This window comes from Ranitomeya variabilis, chromosome 2 (genome assembly GCF_051348905.1).
Source record: "Ranitomeya variabilis isolate aRanVar5 chromosome 2, aRanVar5.hap1, whole genome shotgun sequence".
In the NCBI taxonomy this organism is placed as follows: domain Eukaryota; kingdom Metazoa; phylum Chordata; class Amphibia; order Anura; family Dendrobatidae; genus Ranitomeya; species Ranitomeya variabilis.
The window spans coordinates 374,344,215-374,363,193 of record NC_135233.1 but is presented as its reverse complement, the minus strand read 5'-3'; the positions used below and the strand labels follow the sequence as shown (position 1 = coordinate 374,363,193).

Here is an 18,979-nt window from a genome sequence, read left to right as displayed (position 1 = left end):
ATATATATATATATACATACATACATACATACATATATATAGCAGAAATGAGTTTGTCATGTGGACAACTGTGCGGTGATATCAACAAAAATCAGGAATATTCAGTAAGACTGAAGCCAAAATTTCAAAAACTAGACAGATAAATGACAAATTCGGTTCTGACACCTCTGTAGACTGTAATACAGGCAAGTAATAAAAAACACTCATAATCATAAACAAAATATTTATTTTTTTGGAAGATGAAATATTCAGAAATTTCCTTGTAGTTCTCAGAAATACACCCTTCATGGCTCGTGTACAACATATATGTGGCGAAATCTCTTTTTACGCCGTATACACTGAAAGAAAATGAAAATATAGATTTATAATGTAAAGAAGCATAAATACAGTATATGTTACCATTTATATCACAATCAGGGCTCCTCCAGCAAGAAATAAGCCCTATGCTAACATGTGAGTGCCCATCTAGAAATAAATAATAGACATTCCCAAGTCAATAAGTTCAAGGCAGTGCCTACAAGAATATAGAATTATCCAGCTTTGGTCGTCAATCTTCATGATATGAATAAATGTCTGCCAACAAGTAACTAGTAGAGATGAGCAAATAACTTTTTGCTGAATTGCATTCTACTCAAATTTTATGAAAATATGCATGCACCAAAATGTAGATTTCTAATAATTCACGTCAGCTCTGATTCAGCAAAATGGAAGCTGTTGACTATTTTTTGAACAGTGAAAAGTAAAAAAAAAAAAAGTTAAAAATATCCTTATACTCACCTCACTGCTCACCTCTCTGGCCCGTCCTCTCCTCACTGTCACCGTCCAGCCCTCGTTGCATCTTCTGATCCTCCCCCTCGTGCTGAAATCCTCAGGCCTCTCACACTGAGCTGGAACTTGTGGTTTTGATGACACCCAGGGTGGTTCTGCTCATGCAAGGAAGGTCATCACATCGTGGATTGTGCAAAACCATCCTGGGCCTCATCAGAACCATAACTCTGAGCTAATTGTAAGACACTTGGGGATTTCAGTTCTCGAAGTGGGGATTAGAAGAGGAGAAGAGCACTGATTGGGTGAGACTGAGGAGTGGAGGGTCCAGAGAGGTGAGCAATGAGGTGAGTAGAAGCATTTCTTCTATTTTTTACATTATACACTTATTAATCAATAGGAACTGGAGAGACTTCAAAGCATAATAAGGGACAATACATTTGTTGGGAATAACTTCTCCGTGAATCAAGTTTCCTGGGTAAAACCATGCAAACTGATCAATTCAAATGTTTTCCAGATCTGCTCGTCTCTATTAAGCAGTACTAAATCCTGCCGTGACCAAGTATCACCAGATTATACATGTCAGTGACTTTAGTTTTAGTATATAGATTTTTTACAAATTGTGAGCAGGAGATGAAGATGCAGATATAAGGCACAGGAGAGGCAAGACTGCAGCCTGTGGTATGTTCAGCAGCATGCATGTCAAGGGCAGCACCCAAATTACACCCTTAACTGAAGCAGTTAAAAACAAAGTTCTCAGGGCTTAGCAGACATTGGCTTTCCCTCAGTGGCCATTTTATTATTATGCCCTAGAGCTGGCACATCCTATCTGACATTTTATTACTCAGAATCCTACAGCAAGCAATTGTAAATATCACAAATCATGATTATAGGATACTCAAGGGATACACAGTTTATATGTAATGTGCTGAAATGAGTAGGTAAGCGGGATATACTGTATGTTATAGTTAATTATACATAGCTAGTAATTAATAAAGATGAGATCAAATATTTGCAAGATCCTGGTCCGGTATTCCATAGCAACTGGGGTTCTGCAAACTTCCTCCACCGACACTTAAATTCCAACATTCTGGGTGCCTCTGGCATCTACAAGGGCTCGAATGTCATGATTAGTGTTGAGCATTCCGATACCGCAAGTATCGGGTATCGGCCGATACTTGCGGTATCAAAATTCCGATACCGAGTTCCGATATTTTTGTGATATTGGAAATCGGAATCGGAAGTTCCCAGTGTATGGTTCCCAGGGTCTGGAGGAGAGGAGACTCTCCTTCAGGCCCTGGGATCCATATTCATGTAAAAAATAAAGAATTAAAATAAAAAATATGGATATACTCACCCCTCCGGAGGCCCCTGGACCTTACTGATGTAACCGGCAGCCTCCGTTCCTAAGAATGAGGAGTTTAGAACCTGCGATGACGTCGCGGCTTGTGATTGGTCGCGTGAGCGGTCACATGAGCGGTCACGTGACCAATCACAAGCCGCGACGTCATTTAAGGTCCTAAACTCCTCATTCTTAGGAACGGAGGCTGCCGGTTACATCGGTAAGGTCCAGGGGCCTCCGGAGGGGTGAGTATATCCATATTTTTTATTTTAATTCTTTATTTTTTACATGAATATGGATCCCAGGGTCTGAAGGAGAGTTTCCTCTCCTTCAGACCCTGGGAACCATCCAGGATAGCTTCCGATACTTGTGTCCCATTGACTTGTATTGGTATCGGGTATCGGTATCGGCGATATCCGATATTTTTCGGGTATCGGCCGATACTATCCGATACCGATACTTTCAAGTATCGGAAGGTATCGCTCAACACTAGTCATGATGTGTCGCACTCAGATGTCTGTTGTGAATTTACCTTTTTGGCTCCCTCTAGTGGTTACTAGTGATTTGACTCTGGGAATGTCTGCCATCCCTTGTATGCTCACCTGGGTCGTTAGGTCAGGGGTGTTGCTATATAAGCTCCCTGGACCTTCAGTTCAATGCCTGGCAACGTTGTAATCAGAGCTAATCTGTTGTGCTCTTGTCTACTGATCCTGGTTCCTGCTAGATTAAGCTAAGTCTGCTTCCTTGCTTTTTGCTATTTGTTTTTGTTTGCATTTTTGTCCAGCTTGTACATAATCTGTATCCTAACCTTGCTGGAAGCTCTAGGGAGGCTGGAGTTCTCCCCCCGGGCCGTTAGACGGTTCGGGGGTTCTTGAATTTCCAGTGTGGATTTTTGATAGGGTTTTTGTTGACCATATAAGTTATCTTACTACATTCTGCTATTAGTAAGTGGGCCTCTCTTTGCTAAACCTAGTTCATCTCTGTGTTTGTCATTTTCTCTTACCTCGCCGTTATTATTTGTGGGGGGCTTGTATCCAACTTTTGGGGTCTATTCTCTGGAGGCAAGAGAGGTCTTTGTTTTCCTCTTCTAGGGGTAGTTAGTCCTCCGGCTGGCGCGAGACATCTAGCGACCAACGTAGGCATGTTCCCCGGCTACTTCTAGTGTTGGCGTTAGGAGTAGATATATGGTCAACCCAGTTACCACTGCCCTATGAGCTGGATTTTTGTACTTCGCAGACTTACTTGTTCCTCTGAGACCCTCGCCATTGGGGTCATAACAGTTTGCCAGGCCAGTATTAAATGTTAAATGCATTGCAGAAGCGGGATTATAAGAAAGAAAATTCTGAGTTTTTTTTTTTTTCTCTTTCTCATTTTTTTTTTCTTTTCCCCTTTACCTCTGAGTGGCTTGTGTTTGCTGCAGACATGAATGTCCAGACCTTGATTACAGGTGTGGACCAGCTTACTGCTCGTGTGCAGGGCATACAAGATTATGTTATCAGAAATCCTATGTCAGAACCTAAGATACCGATTCCTGAACTGTTTTCCGGAGACCGATTTAAATTTAGAAATTTCAGGAATAATTGTAAATTGTTTTTGTCCCTGAGACCCTGTTCATCTGGAGACTCCGCTCAGCAAGTGAAAATTGTTATTTCTTTTTTACGGGGCGACCCTCAGGATTGGGCCTTCTCGCTGGCGCCAGGAGATCCGGCATTGGCTGATATTGATGCGTTTTTTCTGGCGCTCGGTTTGCTTTATGAGGAACCCAATCTTGAGATTCAGGCAGAAAAAGCCTTGCTGGCTATGTCTCAGGGCCAGGACGAGGCTGAAGTGTATTGCCAAAAATTTCGGAAATGGTCCGTGCTGACCCAGTGGAACGAGTGTGCATTGGCTGCAAATTTCAGAAATGGCCTTTCTGAAGCCATTAAGAATGTGATGGTGGGTTTTCCCATTCCCACAGGTCTGAATGATTCCATGGCCCTGGCAATTCAAATCAACCGGCGGTTGCGGGAGCGCAAAACCGCAAATTCCCTCATGGTGTTGTCTGAACAGGCACCTGATTTAATGCAATGTGATAGAATCCTGACTAGAAATGAGCGGAAAATTCATAGACGCCAGAATGGCTTGTGTTACTACTGTGGTGATTCTACACATGTTATCTCAGCATGCTCTAAACGTCTTACTAGGGTTGTTAGTCCTGTCGCCATTGGTAATTTGCAACCTAAATTTATTCTATCTGTAACTTTGATTTGCTCACTGTCATCGTATCCTGTCATGGCGTTTGTAGACTCAGGTGCTGCCCTGAGTCTGATGGATCTGTCATTTGCCAAGCGCTGCGGTTTTGTTCTGGAGCCATTAGAAAATCCTATCCCTCTTAGGGGTATTGATGCTACGCCTTTGGCAAAAAATAAACCGCAGTTTTGGACACAGGTTACCATGTGCATGACTCCCGAACATCGGGAGGTGATACGTTTTCTTGTTCTGCATAAGATGCATGATTTGGTTGTTTTGGGTTTGCCATGGTTACAGACCCATAATCCAGTCTTGGACTGGAAGGCAATGTCGGTGTCAAGTTGGGGCTGCCATGGAATTCATGGAGATTCCCTGCCCTTGTCTATTGCCACTCTGGTGTCATGAGTTGATATTAGAGTCTTAAAGTAATTCCAGGATGGTGTTTTGAAAGGGTTTTCAGCTGACTGTGAAGTTCCCTTTTCTGTCTTCCTACTATCTAGTAAGCGGACCTCAATTTGCTAAACCTATCTTCATACTTCGTATGTTAATTTCCTCTGAAATCACCGACAATATATGTGGGGGCTACTGTCTGCCTTTTGGGGAAAATTTCTCTAGAGGTAAGCCAGGTCTGTATTTTCCTCTGCTAGGGTCAGTCAGTTCTCCGGCTGGCGCTGGGCGTCTAGGGGTAAAACGTAGGCACGCTACCCGGCCACTGTTATTTGTGCGGTAGGTTTAGCTCACAGTCAGCTCGAGTTCCCATCTTCCAAGAGCTAGTCCTTTTTGTATGCTTTACTACGTTCTCTTGCCATTGAGAACCATGACAGTTTGGCCGGACCAAGGGTTAAAATTATTGGCAGAAGAAAGGAGAGAAAAGAAGTCTGCAGAGAATTTTTTTTTTTTTTTTTTTTCTGAGTTTGCTCATTAGTTGATTTACTAGCTTCTCTGCTTACTGCAGCCTTCGTCTCTCTCTCCTTCTAATCCTTGAATGGTTCTGACTTCACCTGATGAAAATGGATCCTCAGGGTTTAGCTACAGGTCTGAACAATCTCGCTATGAAGGTTCAAAGTTTACAGGATTTTGTAATTCATGCTCCTATATCTGAACCTAGAGTACCTTTGCCTGAATTTTTCTCCGGGGATAGATCTCGCTTCCAGAATTTCAAACATAGTTGTAAATTATTTTTGTCTCTGAGATCTCGCTCCGCTGGAGATCCTGCACAGCAGGTCAGGATTGTAATATCCTTGCTCCGGGGCGACCCTCAGGATTGGGCATTTGCTTTGGCACCAGGGGATCCTGCGTTGCTCAGTGTGGATGCGTTTTTCCTGGCTTTGGGGTTGCTTTATGAGGAACCTCATTTAGAGATTCAGGCTGAAAAAGCCTTGATGGCCCTGTCTCAAGGGCAAGATGAGGCTGAAATATACTGCCAAAAATTTCGTAAGTGGTCTGTGCTTACTCAGTGGAATGAGTGCGCCCTGGCGGCGAATTTCAGAGAGGGTCTCTCTGATGCCATTAAAGATGTTATGGTGGGGTTCCCTGTGCCTGCAGGTCTGAATGAGTCCATGACAATGGCTATTCAGATTGATCGGCGTTTGCGGGAGCGCAAACCTGTGCACCATTTGGCGGTGTCTACTGAGAGGGCGCCAGAGATTATGCAATGTGATAGAATTCTGTCCAGAAGCGAACGACAGAATTTTAGGCGAAAAAATGGGTTATGCTTCTATTGTGGCGATTCAACTCATGTTATATCAGCATGCTCTAAACGTACTAAGAAGGTTGATAAGTCTGTTTCAATTGGTACTTTACAGTCCAAGTTTATTCTATCTGTGACCCTGATTTGCTCTTTATCGTCTATTACCGCGGACGCCTATGTCGACTCTGGCGCCGCTTTGAGTCTTATGGATTGGTCCTTTGCCAAACGCTGTGGGTTTAATTTAGAGCCTCTGGAAGTTCCTATACCTCTGAAGGGTATTGACTCCACGCCATTGGCTAGTAATAAACCACAATACTGGACACAAGTAACTATGCGTATTAATCCGGATCACCAGGAGATTATTCGCTTCCTTGTGTTGTATAATCTACATGATGTGTTGGTGCTTGGATTGCCATGGCTGCAATCTCATAACCCAGTCCTCGACTGGAAAGCTATGTCTGTGTTAAGCTGGGGATGTCAGGGGACTCATGGGGACGTACCTTTGGTTTCCATTTCGTCATCTATTCCCTCTGAGATTCCGGAATTTTTATCTGATTATCGTGACATTTTTGAGGAGCCTAAACTTGGTTCACTACCTCCGCACAGAGATTGCGATTGTACAATAGATCTGATTCCGGGCAGTAAGTTTCCAAAGGGTCGTTTATTTAATCTATCTGTGCCTGAACACGCTGCTATGCGGGAATATATTAAGGAGTCCTTGGAAAAGGGACATATTCGTCCTTCGTCATCTCCCTTAGGAGCCGGTTTTTTCTTTGTATCTAAAAAAGATGGCTCTTTGAGGCCGTGTATTGATTATCGGCTTTTGAATAAAATCACGGTTAAATATCAGTATCCTTTGCCACTGCTTACTGATTTGTTTGCTCGAATAAAGGGGGCCAAGTGGTTCTCTAAGATTGATCTTCATGGGGCGTATAATTTAGTGCAAATTAAGCAGGGGGATGAGTGGAAAACCGCATTTAATACGCCTGAGGGCCATTTTGAGTATTTAGTAATGCCTTTTGGTCTTTCAAATGCCCCTTCAGTCTTTCAGTCTTTTATGCATGACATTTTCCGTGAATATTTGGATAAATTTATGATTGTGTATCTGGATGATATTTTGATTTTTTCGGACGACTGGGACTCTCATGTCCAACAGGTCAGGAGGGTTTTTCAGGTTTTGCGCTCTAATTCCTTGTGTGTAAAGGGTTCTAAGTGCGTTTTTGGGGTTCAAAAGATTTCGTTTTTGGGGTACATTTTTTCCCCCTCTTCCATTGAGATGGACCCTGTCAAGGTTCAGGCTATTTGTGATTGGACGCAGCCCTCTTCTCTTAAGAGCCTTCAGAAGTTTTTGGGCTTTGCTAATTTTTATCGTCGATTTATAACTGGTTTTTCTGATGTTGCTAAACCGTTGACTGATTTGACTAAGAAGGGTGCTGATGTTGATGATTGGTCCCCTGCTGCTGTGGAGGCCTTTCGGGAGCTTAAGCGCCGCTTTTCTTCCGCCCCTGTATTGCGTCAGCCTGATGTTACTCTTCCTTTTCAGGTTGAGGTCGACGCTTCAGAAATCGGAGCTGGGGCGGTTTTGTCGCAGAAAAGTTCCGACTGCTCCGTGATGAGACCTTGCGCGTTCTTTTCTCGTAAATTTTCGCCCGCTGAGCGAAATTATGATATTGGTAATCGGGAGCTCTTGGCTATGAAGTGGGCTTTTGAGGAGTGGCGTCATTGGCTTGAGGGGGCTAGACATCAGGTGGTGGTATTGACTGACCACAAGAATTTGATTTATCTTGAGTCTGCCAGGCGCCTGAATCCTAGACAGGCGCGCTGGTCGTTATTTTTCTCTCGGTTTAATTTTGTGGTTTCTTACCTACCGGGTTCTAAAAATGTGAAGGCGGATGCCCTTTCTAGGAGTTTTGAGCCTGATTCCCCTGGTAATTCTGAACCTACAGGTATCCTTAAGGATGGAGTGATATTATCTGCTGTTTCCCCAGACTTGCGTCGGGTCTTGCAGGAGTTTCAGGCGGATAGACCTGATCGTTGCCCGCCTGGTAGAATGTTTGTTCCTGATGATTGGACCAGTAGAGTCATATCGGAGGTCCATTCTTCTGCGTTAGCTGGTCATCCTGGAATCTTTGGTACCAGGGATTTGGTGGCTAGGTCCTTCTGGTGGCCTTCCCTGTCGCGAGATGTGCGAGGTTTTGTGCAGTCTTGTGATGTTTGTGCTCGGGCCAAGCCTTGTTGTTCTCGGGCTAGTGGATTGTTGTTATCTTTGCCTATTCCGAAGAGGCCTTGGACTCACATCTCCATGGATTTTATTTCTGATCTCCCTGTTTCTCAGAAGATGTCTGTCATCTGGGTGGTGTGTGACCGTTTTTCTAAGATGGTCCATTTGGTTCCCTTGCCTAAATTGCCTTCCTCATCCGAGTTGGTTCCTCTGTTTTTTCAAAATGTGGTTCGCTTGCATGGTATTCCGGAGAATATCGTGTCTGACAGGGGAACCCAATTCGTGTCTAGATTTTGGCGAGCGTTCTGTGCTAGGATGGGCATTGATTTGTCTTTTTCGTCTGCTTTCCATCCTCAGACTAATGGCCAGACCGAGCGAACTAATCAGACCTTGGAGACTTATTTGAGGTGTTTTGTGTCTGCGGATCAGGATGATTGGGTTGCCTTTTTGCCCTTGGCGGAGTTTGCCCTCAATAATCGGGCTAGTTCTGCCACCTTGGTTTCTCCTTTCTTCTGTAATTCGGGGTTTCATCCTCGTTTCTCTTCCGGTCAGGTGGAGTCTTCGGATTGTCCTGGAGTGGATGCTGTGGTGGAGAGGTTGCATCAGATTTGGGGGCATGTGGTGGACAATTTGAAGTTGTCCCAGGAGAAGACTCAGCATTTTGCCAACCGCCGTCGTTGTGTTGGTCCTCGTCTTTGTGTTGGGGACTTGGTGTGGTTGTCTTCTCGTTTTGTCCCTATGAAGGTTTCTTCTCCTAAGTTTAAGCCTCGGTTCATCGGCCCGTACAAGATATTGGAGATTCTTAACCCTGTGTCCTTTCGTTTGGACCTCCCTGCATCTTTTTCTATTCATAATGTCTTCCATCGGTCATTGTTGCGCAGGTATGAGGTACCGGTTGTGCCTTCCGTTGAGCCTCCTGCTCCGGTGTTGGTTGAGGGTGAGTTGGAGTACGTTGTCGAGAAGATCTTGGACTCCCGTGTTTCCAGACGGAGACTTCAGTATCTGGTCAAGTGGAAGGGCTACGGTCAGGAGGATAATTCTTGGGTGACAGCCTCTGATGTTCATGCCTCCGATTTGGTCCGTGCCTTTCATAGGGCTCATCCTGATCGCCCTGGTGGTTCTGGTGAGGGTTCGGTGCCCCCTCCTTGAGGGGGGGGTACTGTTGTGAATTTGGTTTCTGGGCTCCCCCGGTGGTCACTGGTGGTTCTGAACTTGTGTGCTTCATCGCCTCTGTTCACCTGTTTCCATCAGGATGTGGGAGTTGTCTATTTAGCCTTGCTCCTCAGTCATTTCTATGCCGGCCAACAATGTTACCAGAAGCCTTTCTGTTGCATGTTCCTGCTCCTAGACTACTATCAGCTAAGTTGGACTTGTAGTCCTAAGTTTGTTTTGCATTTTTGTTCCAGTTCTCTGTGATTGTTTATTTCTGAGGCTGGAAGCTCTTGTGAGCTGGAATTGCCACTCTGGTGTCATGAGTTGATATTAGAGTCTTAAAGTAATTCCAGGATGGTGTTTTGAAAGGGTTTTCAGCTGACTGTGAAGTTCCCTTTTCTGTCTTCCTACTATCTAGTAAGCGGACCTCAATTTGCTAAACCTATCTTCATACTTCGTATGTTAATTTCCTCTGAAATCACCGACAATATATGTGGGGGCTAGTGTCTGCCTTTTGGGGAAAATTTCTCTAGAGGTAAGCCAGGTCTGTATTTTCCTCTGCTAGGGTCAGTCAGTTCTCCGGCTGGCGCTGGGCGTCTAGGGATAAAACGTAGGCACGCTAACCGGCCACTGTTATTTGTGCGGTAGGTTTAGCTCACAGTCAGCTCGAGTTCCCATCTTCCAAGAGCTAGTCCTTTTTGTATGCTTTACTACGTTCTCTTGCCATTGAGAACCATGACAGTGGTCGCCTCTGATGTGCATGCGGCCGATTTGGTTCGTGCCTTTCACACGGCTCATCCTGATCGCCCTGGTGGTCTTGGTGAGGGTTCGGTGACCCCTCACTAAGGGGGGGGTACTGTTGTGAATTTACCTTTTTGGCTCCCTCTAGTGGTTACTAGTGATTTGACTCTGGGAATGTCTGCCATCCCTTGTATGCTCACCTGGGTCGTTAGGTCAGGGGTGTTGCTATATAAGCTCCCTGGACCTTCAGTTCAATGCCTGGCAACGTTGTAATCAGAGCTAATCTGTTGTGCTCTTGTCTACTGATCCTGGTTCCTGCTAGATTCAGCTAAGTCTGCTTTCTTGCTTTTTGCTATTTGTTTTTGTTTGCATTTTTGTCCAGCTTGTACATAATCTGTATCCTAACCTTGCTGGAAGCTCTAGGGAGGCTGGAGTTCTCCCCCCGGGCCGTTAGACGGTTCGGGGGTTCTTGAATTTCCAGTGTGGATTTTTGATAGGGTTTTTGTTGACCATATAAGTTATCTTACTACATTCTGCTATTAGTAAGTGGGCCTCTCTTTGCTAAACCTAGTTCATCTCTGTGTTTGTCATTTCCTCTTACCTCGCCGTTATTATTTGTGGGGGGCTTGTATCCAACTTTTGGGGTCTATTCTCTGGAGGCAAGAGAGGTCTTTGTTTTCCTCTTCTAGGGGTAGTTAGTCCTCCGGCTGGCGCGAGACATCTAGCGACCAACGTAGGCATGTTCCCCGGCTACTTCTAGTGTTGGCGTTAGGAGTAGATATATGGTCAACCCAGTTACCACTGCCCTATGAGCTGGATTTTTGTACTTCGCAGACTTACTTGTTCCTCTGAGACCCTCGCCATTGGGGTCATAACAGATGTCATTCATAGAGAATCAAGGATGGGTTCGGTTTGCCAAACAGTTTGACGAACATACCTGAACCCCATTATATTCAATGAGAGGCCAAACCAAACGTATATACAACACCTTAATGGGTGAGAAAAAGATTCCCAAACAGTTAAAATTAGGGGCAGACAGCAAGAGAAGTGGCATCAATTGACCCACAGTAGAAATTTGCTAATGGCACAGCAGCAGTCAGCCATGGGCCATGCATGAGGTATCAGGGTCTGGTCCAGTATTTACAGCTTTGAATTGAAGTTTAAACTAAGACCTGGTGGTTAAGGGAGCGGTGTAAGCCTTCTTTGCTGGGAGCCCTGATACCTCATGCAAAGGCTTTAAATTTTTTTCCCAGCCACACTAATATAGCACAAACATCAGTTTCATAGACTACTATTGGTAGAAAAATGTAAGGATAGTAACACAAGTAGTTGAGTGAAAGTAGATGAAGTCCTGCCAGTCTGGGAGCCCTAATTCTACTGGCAACAGACATGATGAAGACTCAACTTGGATTCTCCACACTTCAAAAAATTATTGTCACACATCAATAAAGTGGCATAAATTTCCACAGAGTAAAATTAGCATAATTGGCCTCTGACACACCTTCCACTACAGGCAATCCACCAGATGGAGACCCAACTTGGAGTCTCCACATTTCAAAAAATTATTGCCACTCACCACTAAAGAGGCATCAATTTTCATAGAGTAGAAACAGTGTGATATGCCTCTGACACCCTTTATACTAGAGGCAACACACCAGATGGAGACCTAACTTGGAGTCCCCACATTTCAAAAAATTGTTTGTAAGATCAGCAGCAGTAGCAACATCAGGCACAGAAAGCATGAAAATGGTGTTACAGACAGCAATTATGCAAGATTAATGCAGCTCACTAAAAACGACAGCATCGCCAAGTCTGCCCATTCTGTGACTGGGGTGCAAAAGTCCTTGGAGATCCATATCTTGCTCATTTTGTTCAGCTCCTGCACCTTCCCTAATTGCTTGTCTGGTACTATGAGCCCCCTTGATCACTGTAATCCACCCTCCCATGGCACCCGACTGTGTGATGACAGTCTGGGACTTAGAAATATTGTTATCCCTTCGGCATCCTCCTGTGCTTCCACCTCTTCCTCTCGGACCACCCCCTCCTCACGCAGACTATTCAAAGTGTGCTCCAGCTTAAAGATGACCGGAGTAAAGTTGCTGAAAATGGCATTGTCAGTGCTAACCATCTTAGTAGCCATTTCGAAACTGTGCAGAATGGTGCAGAGGTCCTTCATCTGTGCCCACTCAGCAAGCGTGATTTGCACTATGTCTGTACTGCCTTGGCGCAGGCTATGAAAAAGGACATACTGCAACAGGGCTCATCACTTCTGCCACAGTCTCTGCAACGTGTGGAGAGTGGAATGTCATGATGTCGGAATATTGCAAATCAAACTGTTAACTGGTAGGTCAAAAGACCTCTGTAGTGAAGCAAGTCGATTACCTGCAGGGTGCAATAGTCAGAAGTAAGCAGACATCGACCGTGCTTTATGCAGCAGCTCATCCAGGCTGGGATAATGGTGGAGAAATCGCTGTACCACTAGGTTGAAGATGTGAGCCATGCAAGGCACATGTGAGGTTGCCCTGATGTAGGGCCGCCACCAGGTATGCACTGTTATCGCACAAGGCCTTCCCTGGCTCTACCTGGATAGCTGTCCACAACTCTTGTGCCTGCAATCTCCAAGGAATATTAATTTGAACACTGCTGATTGCGGTGAGCCCTGGCTGTGCAGTATGAAGGTGGGGGATACTGTCTGCACTGTTGAAACACGTATCCCATTAAAGAAGAGGTTGAGCATGCAGGTGAAGGCCCTAGAGGAGGTTGAGGACCCAGAAGTAGTGGAGGAAGTGTTAAACACAGAAGTTTGTCCCGCAAGCCTTGACCGCCTGCCCCCACAGCCACCTGAGTCAACCAGTACCCAGTCAGTGAAATCTAATGCCCCTGCCCATGTTTGCTCGTCCAGGTGTCAGTGGTGAAATGCACCCTGGCAGACATAGATTTTTTCCATGAATGGATGATGTTGTCTGCGACATGCTGGTGTAGCACAGGTACAGCTTTGTGGGGGACTGCGATGGCCATCAAATTTCAGAAACTATCGGTATCCAACAGGCAGAAAGGCAGCATTTCTGTGGCCAACAGTTTGGAGATGGAGGGGTTGAAGCTCTTACCTTTGGCATGTCTAGGAGGAAACACTCTTCTATGTGACAACAACTGCAGGACTGAGGGCTGGCTGCTGTACTGAGATAAGGTGGAGTAGGGTGAACAGGACAAACTGCTAGACTGAGAGTCAAGTGCAGGCATAGACGTTATGGTGGATTGAGAAAGATGTGTTGTGCTAGGTGACACAAACAGCAGGCATGTCCACTTAACAGCTGATGGTGGGCTCTCACTCACCTCAACTATAGGGGGTAAACAAGTGAAGGTTCTGCTGCCAGAGACCTGTGTCAGAACACTTGGCATGGTGATGGAGGAGGAAGAAGCAGCAGATATTTTTGATGGGATGGCTGATGGTTGGTGAGGCTCGATAGTCTACATTTCAGAGCAGCGAGATTCCCATGCTTGAGCAGTGAGGCACGTTGATCAAGCATGTGTCGGTTCATCCATGTAGTTGTTAAGTTATTACAATTTTTTAATCAACTGAGGGTTTTTTGGCATATTTGGCAGATCACGTGAGTTGGTTTATCCCTTGCAGTCTCAAAAAAGGCCCAAGCTAGGCAACCCTTGCCGCCCCTGCGAACTGCAGACTTGCCACCGATGCTAGCCTTAGCCAGAGTTGTGACTGAGGATGCAGTTCTTGTCATGGTTTCATCACTCTGTGTGTGTGCAGGGAGCCTTAATGTAACCTCTTTGTCTTCCTCATCCTTTACCTCCTCTGCTGAGCTACTCAGCTGCGTACCTCTGGGTTCACACCAAGTGGGATCTACAACCTCATGATCTTCCTCTCTATTCTCCCACTTCTCACCCTGAAAATCACCCTCCTCATCTTCCTGCCCTGATACCGCACTACAGTCTCCGTGTGACTTTGTTATCTGAGTCTCATCAGGATCACCTCCTCCACCAGTGGTTAATGTCTGGTGATGAGGGTCTGGATTCTTCTCTGACTCTACTTCGTCCTGCTCCAGATCCAACATGAAAAAATGTTGGGCATCGGTGCAGATGCTTTCCTCCTCTGAATTCTGTGAATCTTTGGAGTAGACCTCTGATGCCCATGGAATAAAGGTGCTTCTCACAAAATCCTATATTAGGCCTAATGATTTTTAAGAGGAAATGCATCCTTCTGATTCCTCATTGCAACACAGTTTATTACCAACGATTGGATTAGCAACTAGGGCCTCCTGGCTGAATCTTTATATTAAGCCTAATGTTTTTCAAGAGGAAATGGGGCCTTTTGATTCCTCAGTGCAAAACAGTTTTATCACATACGATTTGGATTAGCAAATAGGGCCTCCAGGCTGAACCCCTGTATTAGACCAAACGATTTTCAGAGAACCAAACGATTTTCAGAGAAAATGATGACCCCTGATTCCTCACTTCAAAACAGTTTTATCACATGCAATTTGAATAAGCAAATAGGATCTCCTGGCAGAACACCAAAATTAGACCTAATGATTTTTAAGAGCAAATGAAGCCTTCTGATTCCTCACTGCAACACAGTTTATACCCAAACAATTTCTATTAGCAAATAGGGACTTCTGGTTGCAACAGTTTTAGCACAATCTAGTTAGATGCTGGAAGATCAATTTCACACAGGACGGGATCCTATCTAAGTAAGGCTTCTTTCACACTTCTTTAGTTTGGCCTCTGTCGTAATGCGCCATTTTGGGAAAAAAATGCATCCTGCAAATGTGCCCGCAGGATGCGTTTTTTTTCCCATAGACTTGTATTGCCGATGGATCGTGACGTATGGCCATATGTCGCGTTCGTTGTGCACTGGATACGTCGTGTTTTGGCAGACCGTTGTCACAAAAAAACGTTCAAGGGAACGTTTTTTCGTACGTCCGGTCCTGCATTTCCTACCGCGCATGCGCACCCCCTCCTCCCCGGGACTTTAGAACGGGCAGCGGATGCGTTGACAAACTGCATCCGCTGCCCACGTTGTGCCGAATTTTCACAACGTCCGTCGGTACGTCGCGCCGATGCTTCGTGAGGGCCCCGTACCGATGGAAGTGTGAAAGAAGTCTAAGTGACAAGTTCACTTGCACCAGGAGCGGCCTCTCTGTGCTTTTACACTTAGACAATTGTGACAGCAAAAAAAGACATCCACTTTTTATATGGGCAGGGACATGTGACTTCGGCAGCCAATCACAGAAGACTTTGAGTCATTACATTATGGATGGTTTCTGTGCCTTGATAGGCTGCTGGACTGTACACACATTAACCCCTTCTTGACATGCCCCGTACTAGTACGGCGCATGTCGTGTCGCCCCCTTCGATGTGGGCTCCGGCAGTAAGCCCACATCAAAGTCGCGACATGTCAGCTGTTTTGTACAGCTGACATGTGCATGAAATCGCAATTCACCAACCGCTATTAACCAGTTAATTGCCGCTGTCAAATGCTGACAGCGGCATTTAACTACTGCTTCCGGTCGCGCAGCCATAAATGTGCATCGCCTACCCCGTCACATGATCGGGGGTCAGCAATGCGTCGGCATAGTAACCAGAGGTCTCCTTGAGACCTCTATGGTTACTGATGCCAGCTTGCTGTTAGTGCCACCCTGTGTTTGGCGCTCATAGCAAGCCTGCAATTCAGCTACATAGGAGCGATCTGATGATCGCTGCTATGCAGCAGAGCCGATCAGGCTATGCCAGCTTCTAGCCTCCCATGGAGGCTATTGAAGCATGGCAAAAGTAAACAAAAAATGTTTTAAAAAATATGAAAAAAATAAAAAAATATAAAAGTTTAAATCACCCCCCTTTCGTCCCATACAAAATAAAACAATAAAAAAAAATCAAACATACACAGATTTGGTATCGACGCGTTCAGAATCGCCCGATCTATCAATAAAAAAAAACATTAACCTGATCGCTAAACAGCGTAGCGAGAAAAAAATTAAAAACGGCAGAATTGTTTCTTTGGTCGCCGCGACATTGCATTAAAATGCAATAACGGGCAATCAAAAGAACGTATATGCACAAAAGTGGCATCATTAAAAATGCCAGCTTGGCATGCAAAAAATAAGCCCTCACTTGATCCGAGATCCTGAAAAAAGGAGAAGCTACAGGTATCGGAAAATGGCGCAATTTTTTTTAGCAAAGTTTTGAATTTTTTTTTTCACCACTTAGATAAAAAATAACCTAGACATGTTAGGTGTCTATGAACTTGTAATGACCTGGAGAATCATAATCGTAGCTTGGTTTTAGCATTTAGTGAACCTAGCAAAAAAGCCAAACAAAAAACAAGTGAGGAATTGCACTTTTTTTGCAATTTCACCGCACTTGGAATTTTTTTCCCGTTTTTTAGTACAAGACATCATAAAACCAATGGAGTCTTTCAAAAGTACAACTCGTCCCGCAAAAAATAAGCCCTCACATGGCCATATTGATGGAAAAATAAAAAAGTTATGGCTCTGGGAATAAGGGGAGCGAAAAAAGAAAAAGGGCTGCGGCGTGAAGGGGTTGTTATTACAGAACAAAAAAAAGAAAAAAAAAATTACGCTCTTCTGATCTAGACACCCCCCTCCTCATAAAACACTTCCCCCCATACCACCCGCTCATCATACAGCACCACTATCCTAGACAAAGTCAAAACAAAAGCATTAGTGGAAACATGAACATTTACTGATCTGTGACCGAATTTTGCCGACTTTGAGGAAAAATGCTCGGGAAACCGAACATGATTCCAATTGTGCTATGTTTGTACCGAAATTGAGATTGGCGACCATTTTCCAAGCAAATTCACTCATCTCTAGTCATTAAGTCACAAAGATCTTGTGAATGCCAGAGGCGCACGGAATTCCAGTGTCGGCTCAAGAATTTTGCAGGACACTGGTCCGACTGTTGCAGAGCACTAGTTCTATATTATAATCCATGCACCACGTGTGCAGATCCGTGCTGTTCCTTGAATGCAACTCTTCACTTTGTCGCATAATTCAATAGAGGGACCAGATATTCACCAAATGTTTTCTTTAGTGCATGGTGTTAAAAAATAACCTACATAGCCGGTACACCATGCTCGCCTTCTGTGTGTTTGTTTTCACATGATGCAAAAATGAGGGCTATTTGGAGTCCTGCAAATATTATGCTCATCTCTAGTATTTAAAATGTCTTCTTCATCATCTTACACTATGAAACTCGCCATTGTATAAAGACTTAAGACTTACCCCAAAACAGATAATACAGGCTAATACTGTCCCGCAGGCTGTAGCCAGAGCGATAAGAAGGATACTCCAAGGCATGAGATCTTTTTGTGGATGTGCTTCCTCTAAAAATTAAAAAAGTGACAAGTTATCTACCAAAACATAAAATGAAAACTCTGACGAAAAGGAGTCTAATTATTTATTAGGTTAATATATGAAATGAGTGAATCTTTTGAAATTCAACATAGTTATCTTTACAGAATTGTCCCAGGAAATTCAATTTGCTGCGAATCAATTTGTCATGAATCAAAAGTACTCTGAAGCTTCCAATTGTTCTGAAAAGAAGTGTTTGGTACTGTTCTCTTCTCCTTACACACTGCTGTGCTGTCACACACTATCTGTATAGTTTCTTTTATGGCTTTGTCTTCCTATCTCTATTGTTCGCCAAAAAATGGCTGCTGCATTTCCTGCTTCTGATTTTATACACGCGATGATAGTCCCTCCCAACTAACTACCACTTGGTGTGATAGACTAACAAAACTACCAAGAATGTGAAGGATATTACAAATGTTAAAAAAAATCCACACTAATTAAAAATTAAACTGTTATTAATAACTAGTGATGAGCGAATATACTTGTTACTCGGGTTTTCCAGAGCATGCTTGGGGGTCTCCGAGTATTTTTTAGTGCTCGGAGTTTTAGTTTTTCTTGCCGCAGCTGAATGATTTACAGTACATCTGTTAGCCAGGATAGGTACATGTGGGGATTCCCTAGCAACCAGGCAACCCCCACATGTACTTATGCTGGCTAACAGATGTAAATCATTCAGCTGTGGCAAGAAAAACTAAAACTCCCAGCACTAAAAAATACTCGGAGGACCCCCGAGCAAGCTCAAGAAATCTCGAGTAACGAGTATATTCGCTCATCACTATTAATAACACTTAAAAGGGAACTCCATAAGCAATTTCCGAAAACAACAACATCTACATGTAACTATAGTGGCCCAAACAGTTTAGATACTGTTTCTTATTAGTAAGCCACACAAAACAGGAAGGGCCTAAATACTTTGCCCTAGATAATGCATCCTATCAATAGCCCTACCAGACCTCGGAAGTTGGCACCTTTCGATAAACCATACAAGTTTGGTGACCTGCTCACCGTCGTCTTGCCCTAGCTGATCCCAGGGATTCCTGTCCTGTAATTATTAACACCTGGTATAGATGAAAAAGGATATTATAAGACAGAAAACCAAAAAGCCTGACTAGTACCTCCATGTGGTGTGAATAGGTGCACACTGCAATGACTGCATAACATGTACAAAAAGGGGACACAGCAGCACACTATAAAGACCAATATATATGCAAACACAAGATCTAACATTATTACTGAATAAACTGTACTAAAAAATATATTTTTTTAAAGTACTTACAAAAAATAAAGGTTTTTAGCGCATAAATTGGCCAATTCATCATCTGTGCCCATCAACCATGGCAAGGTGACACTTCTCTGATGGGTCCTATCATCCAATACATGCCTCTCTTGGGTTCTAAACCTACAGTGTAGTGATGAGCAAGTGTACTCGTTGCTCGGGTTTCCACGAGCAC

General features: G+C 44.2%; 1 protein-coding gene across 5 annotated transcripts in view; it reads right to left on the bottom strand.

Moving 5' to 3' along the window:
- Positions 1 to 209: 209 nt before the first annotated feature.
- The window catches only part of LOC143806074 (uncharacterized), a 51,082-nt gene continuing 32,312 nt past the window's right edge, over positions 210 to 18,979 (bottom strand). For all 5 annotated transcript variants that reach the window (XM_077286010.1, XM_077286011.1, XM_077286009.1 and 2 more), the window contains 2 exons: positions 17,400 to 17,500; positions 210 to 338 (listed from right to left, as the gene is read on the bottom strand). In XM_077286010.1, coding sequence (XP_077142125.1) covers positions 285 to 338; positions 17,400 to 17,500 — 155 coding nt within the window. In that variant the 3' untranslated portion in view covers positions 210 to 284. The remainder of the gene's footprint in view (positions 339 to 17,399; positions 17,501 to 18,979) is intronic.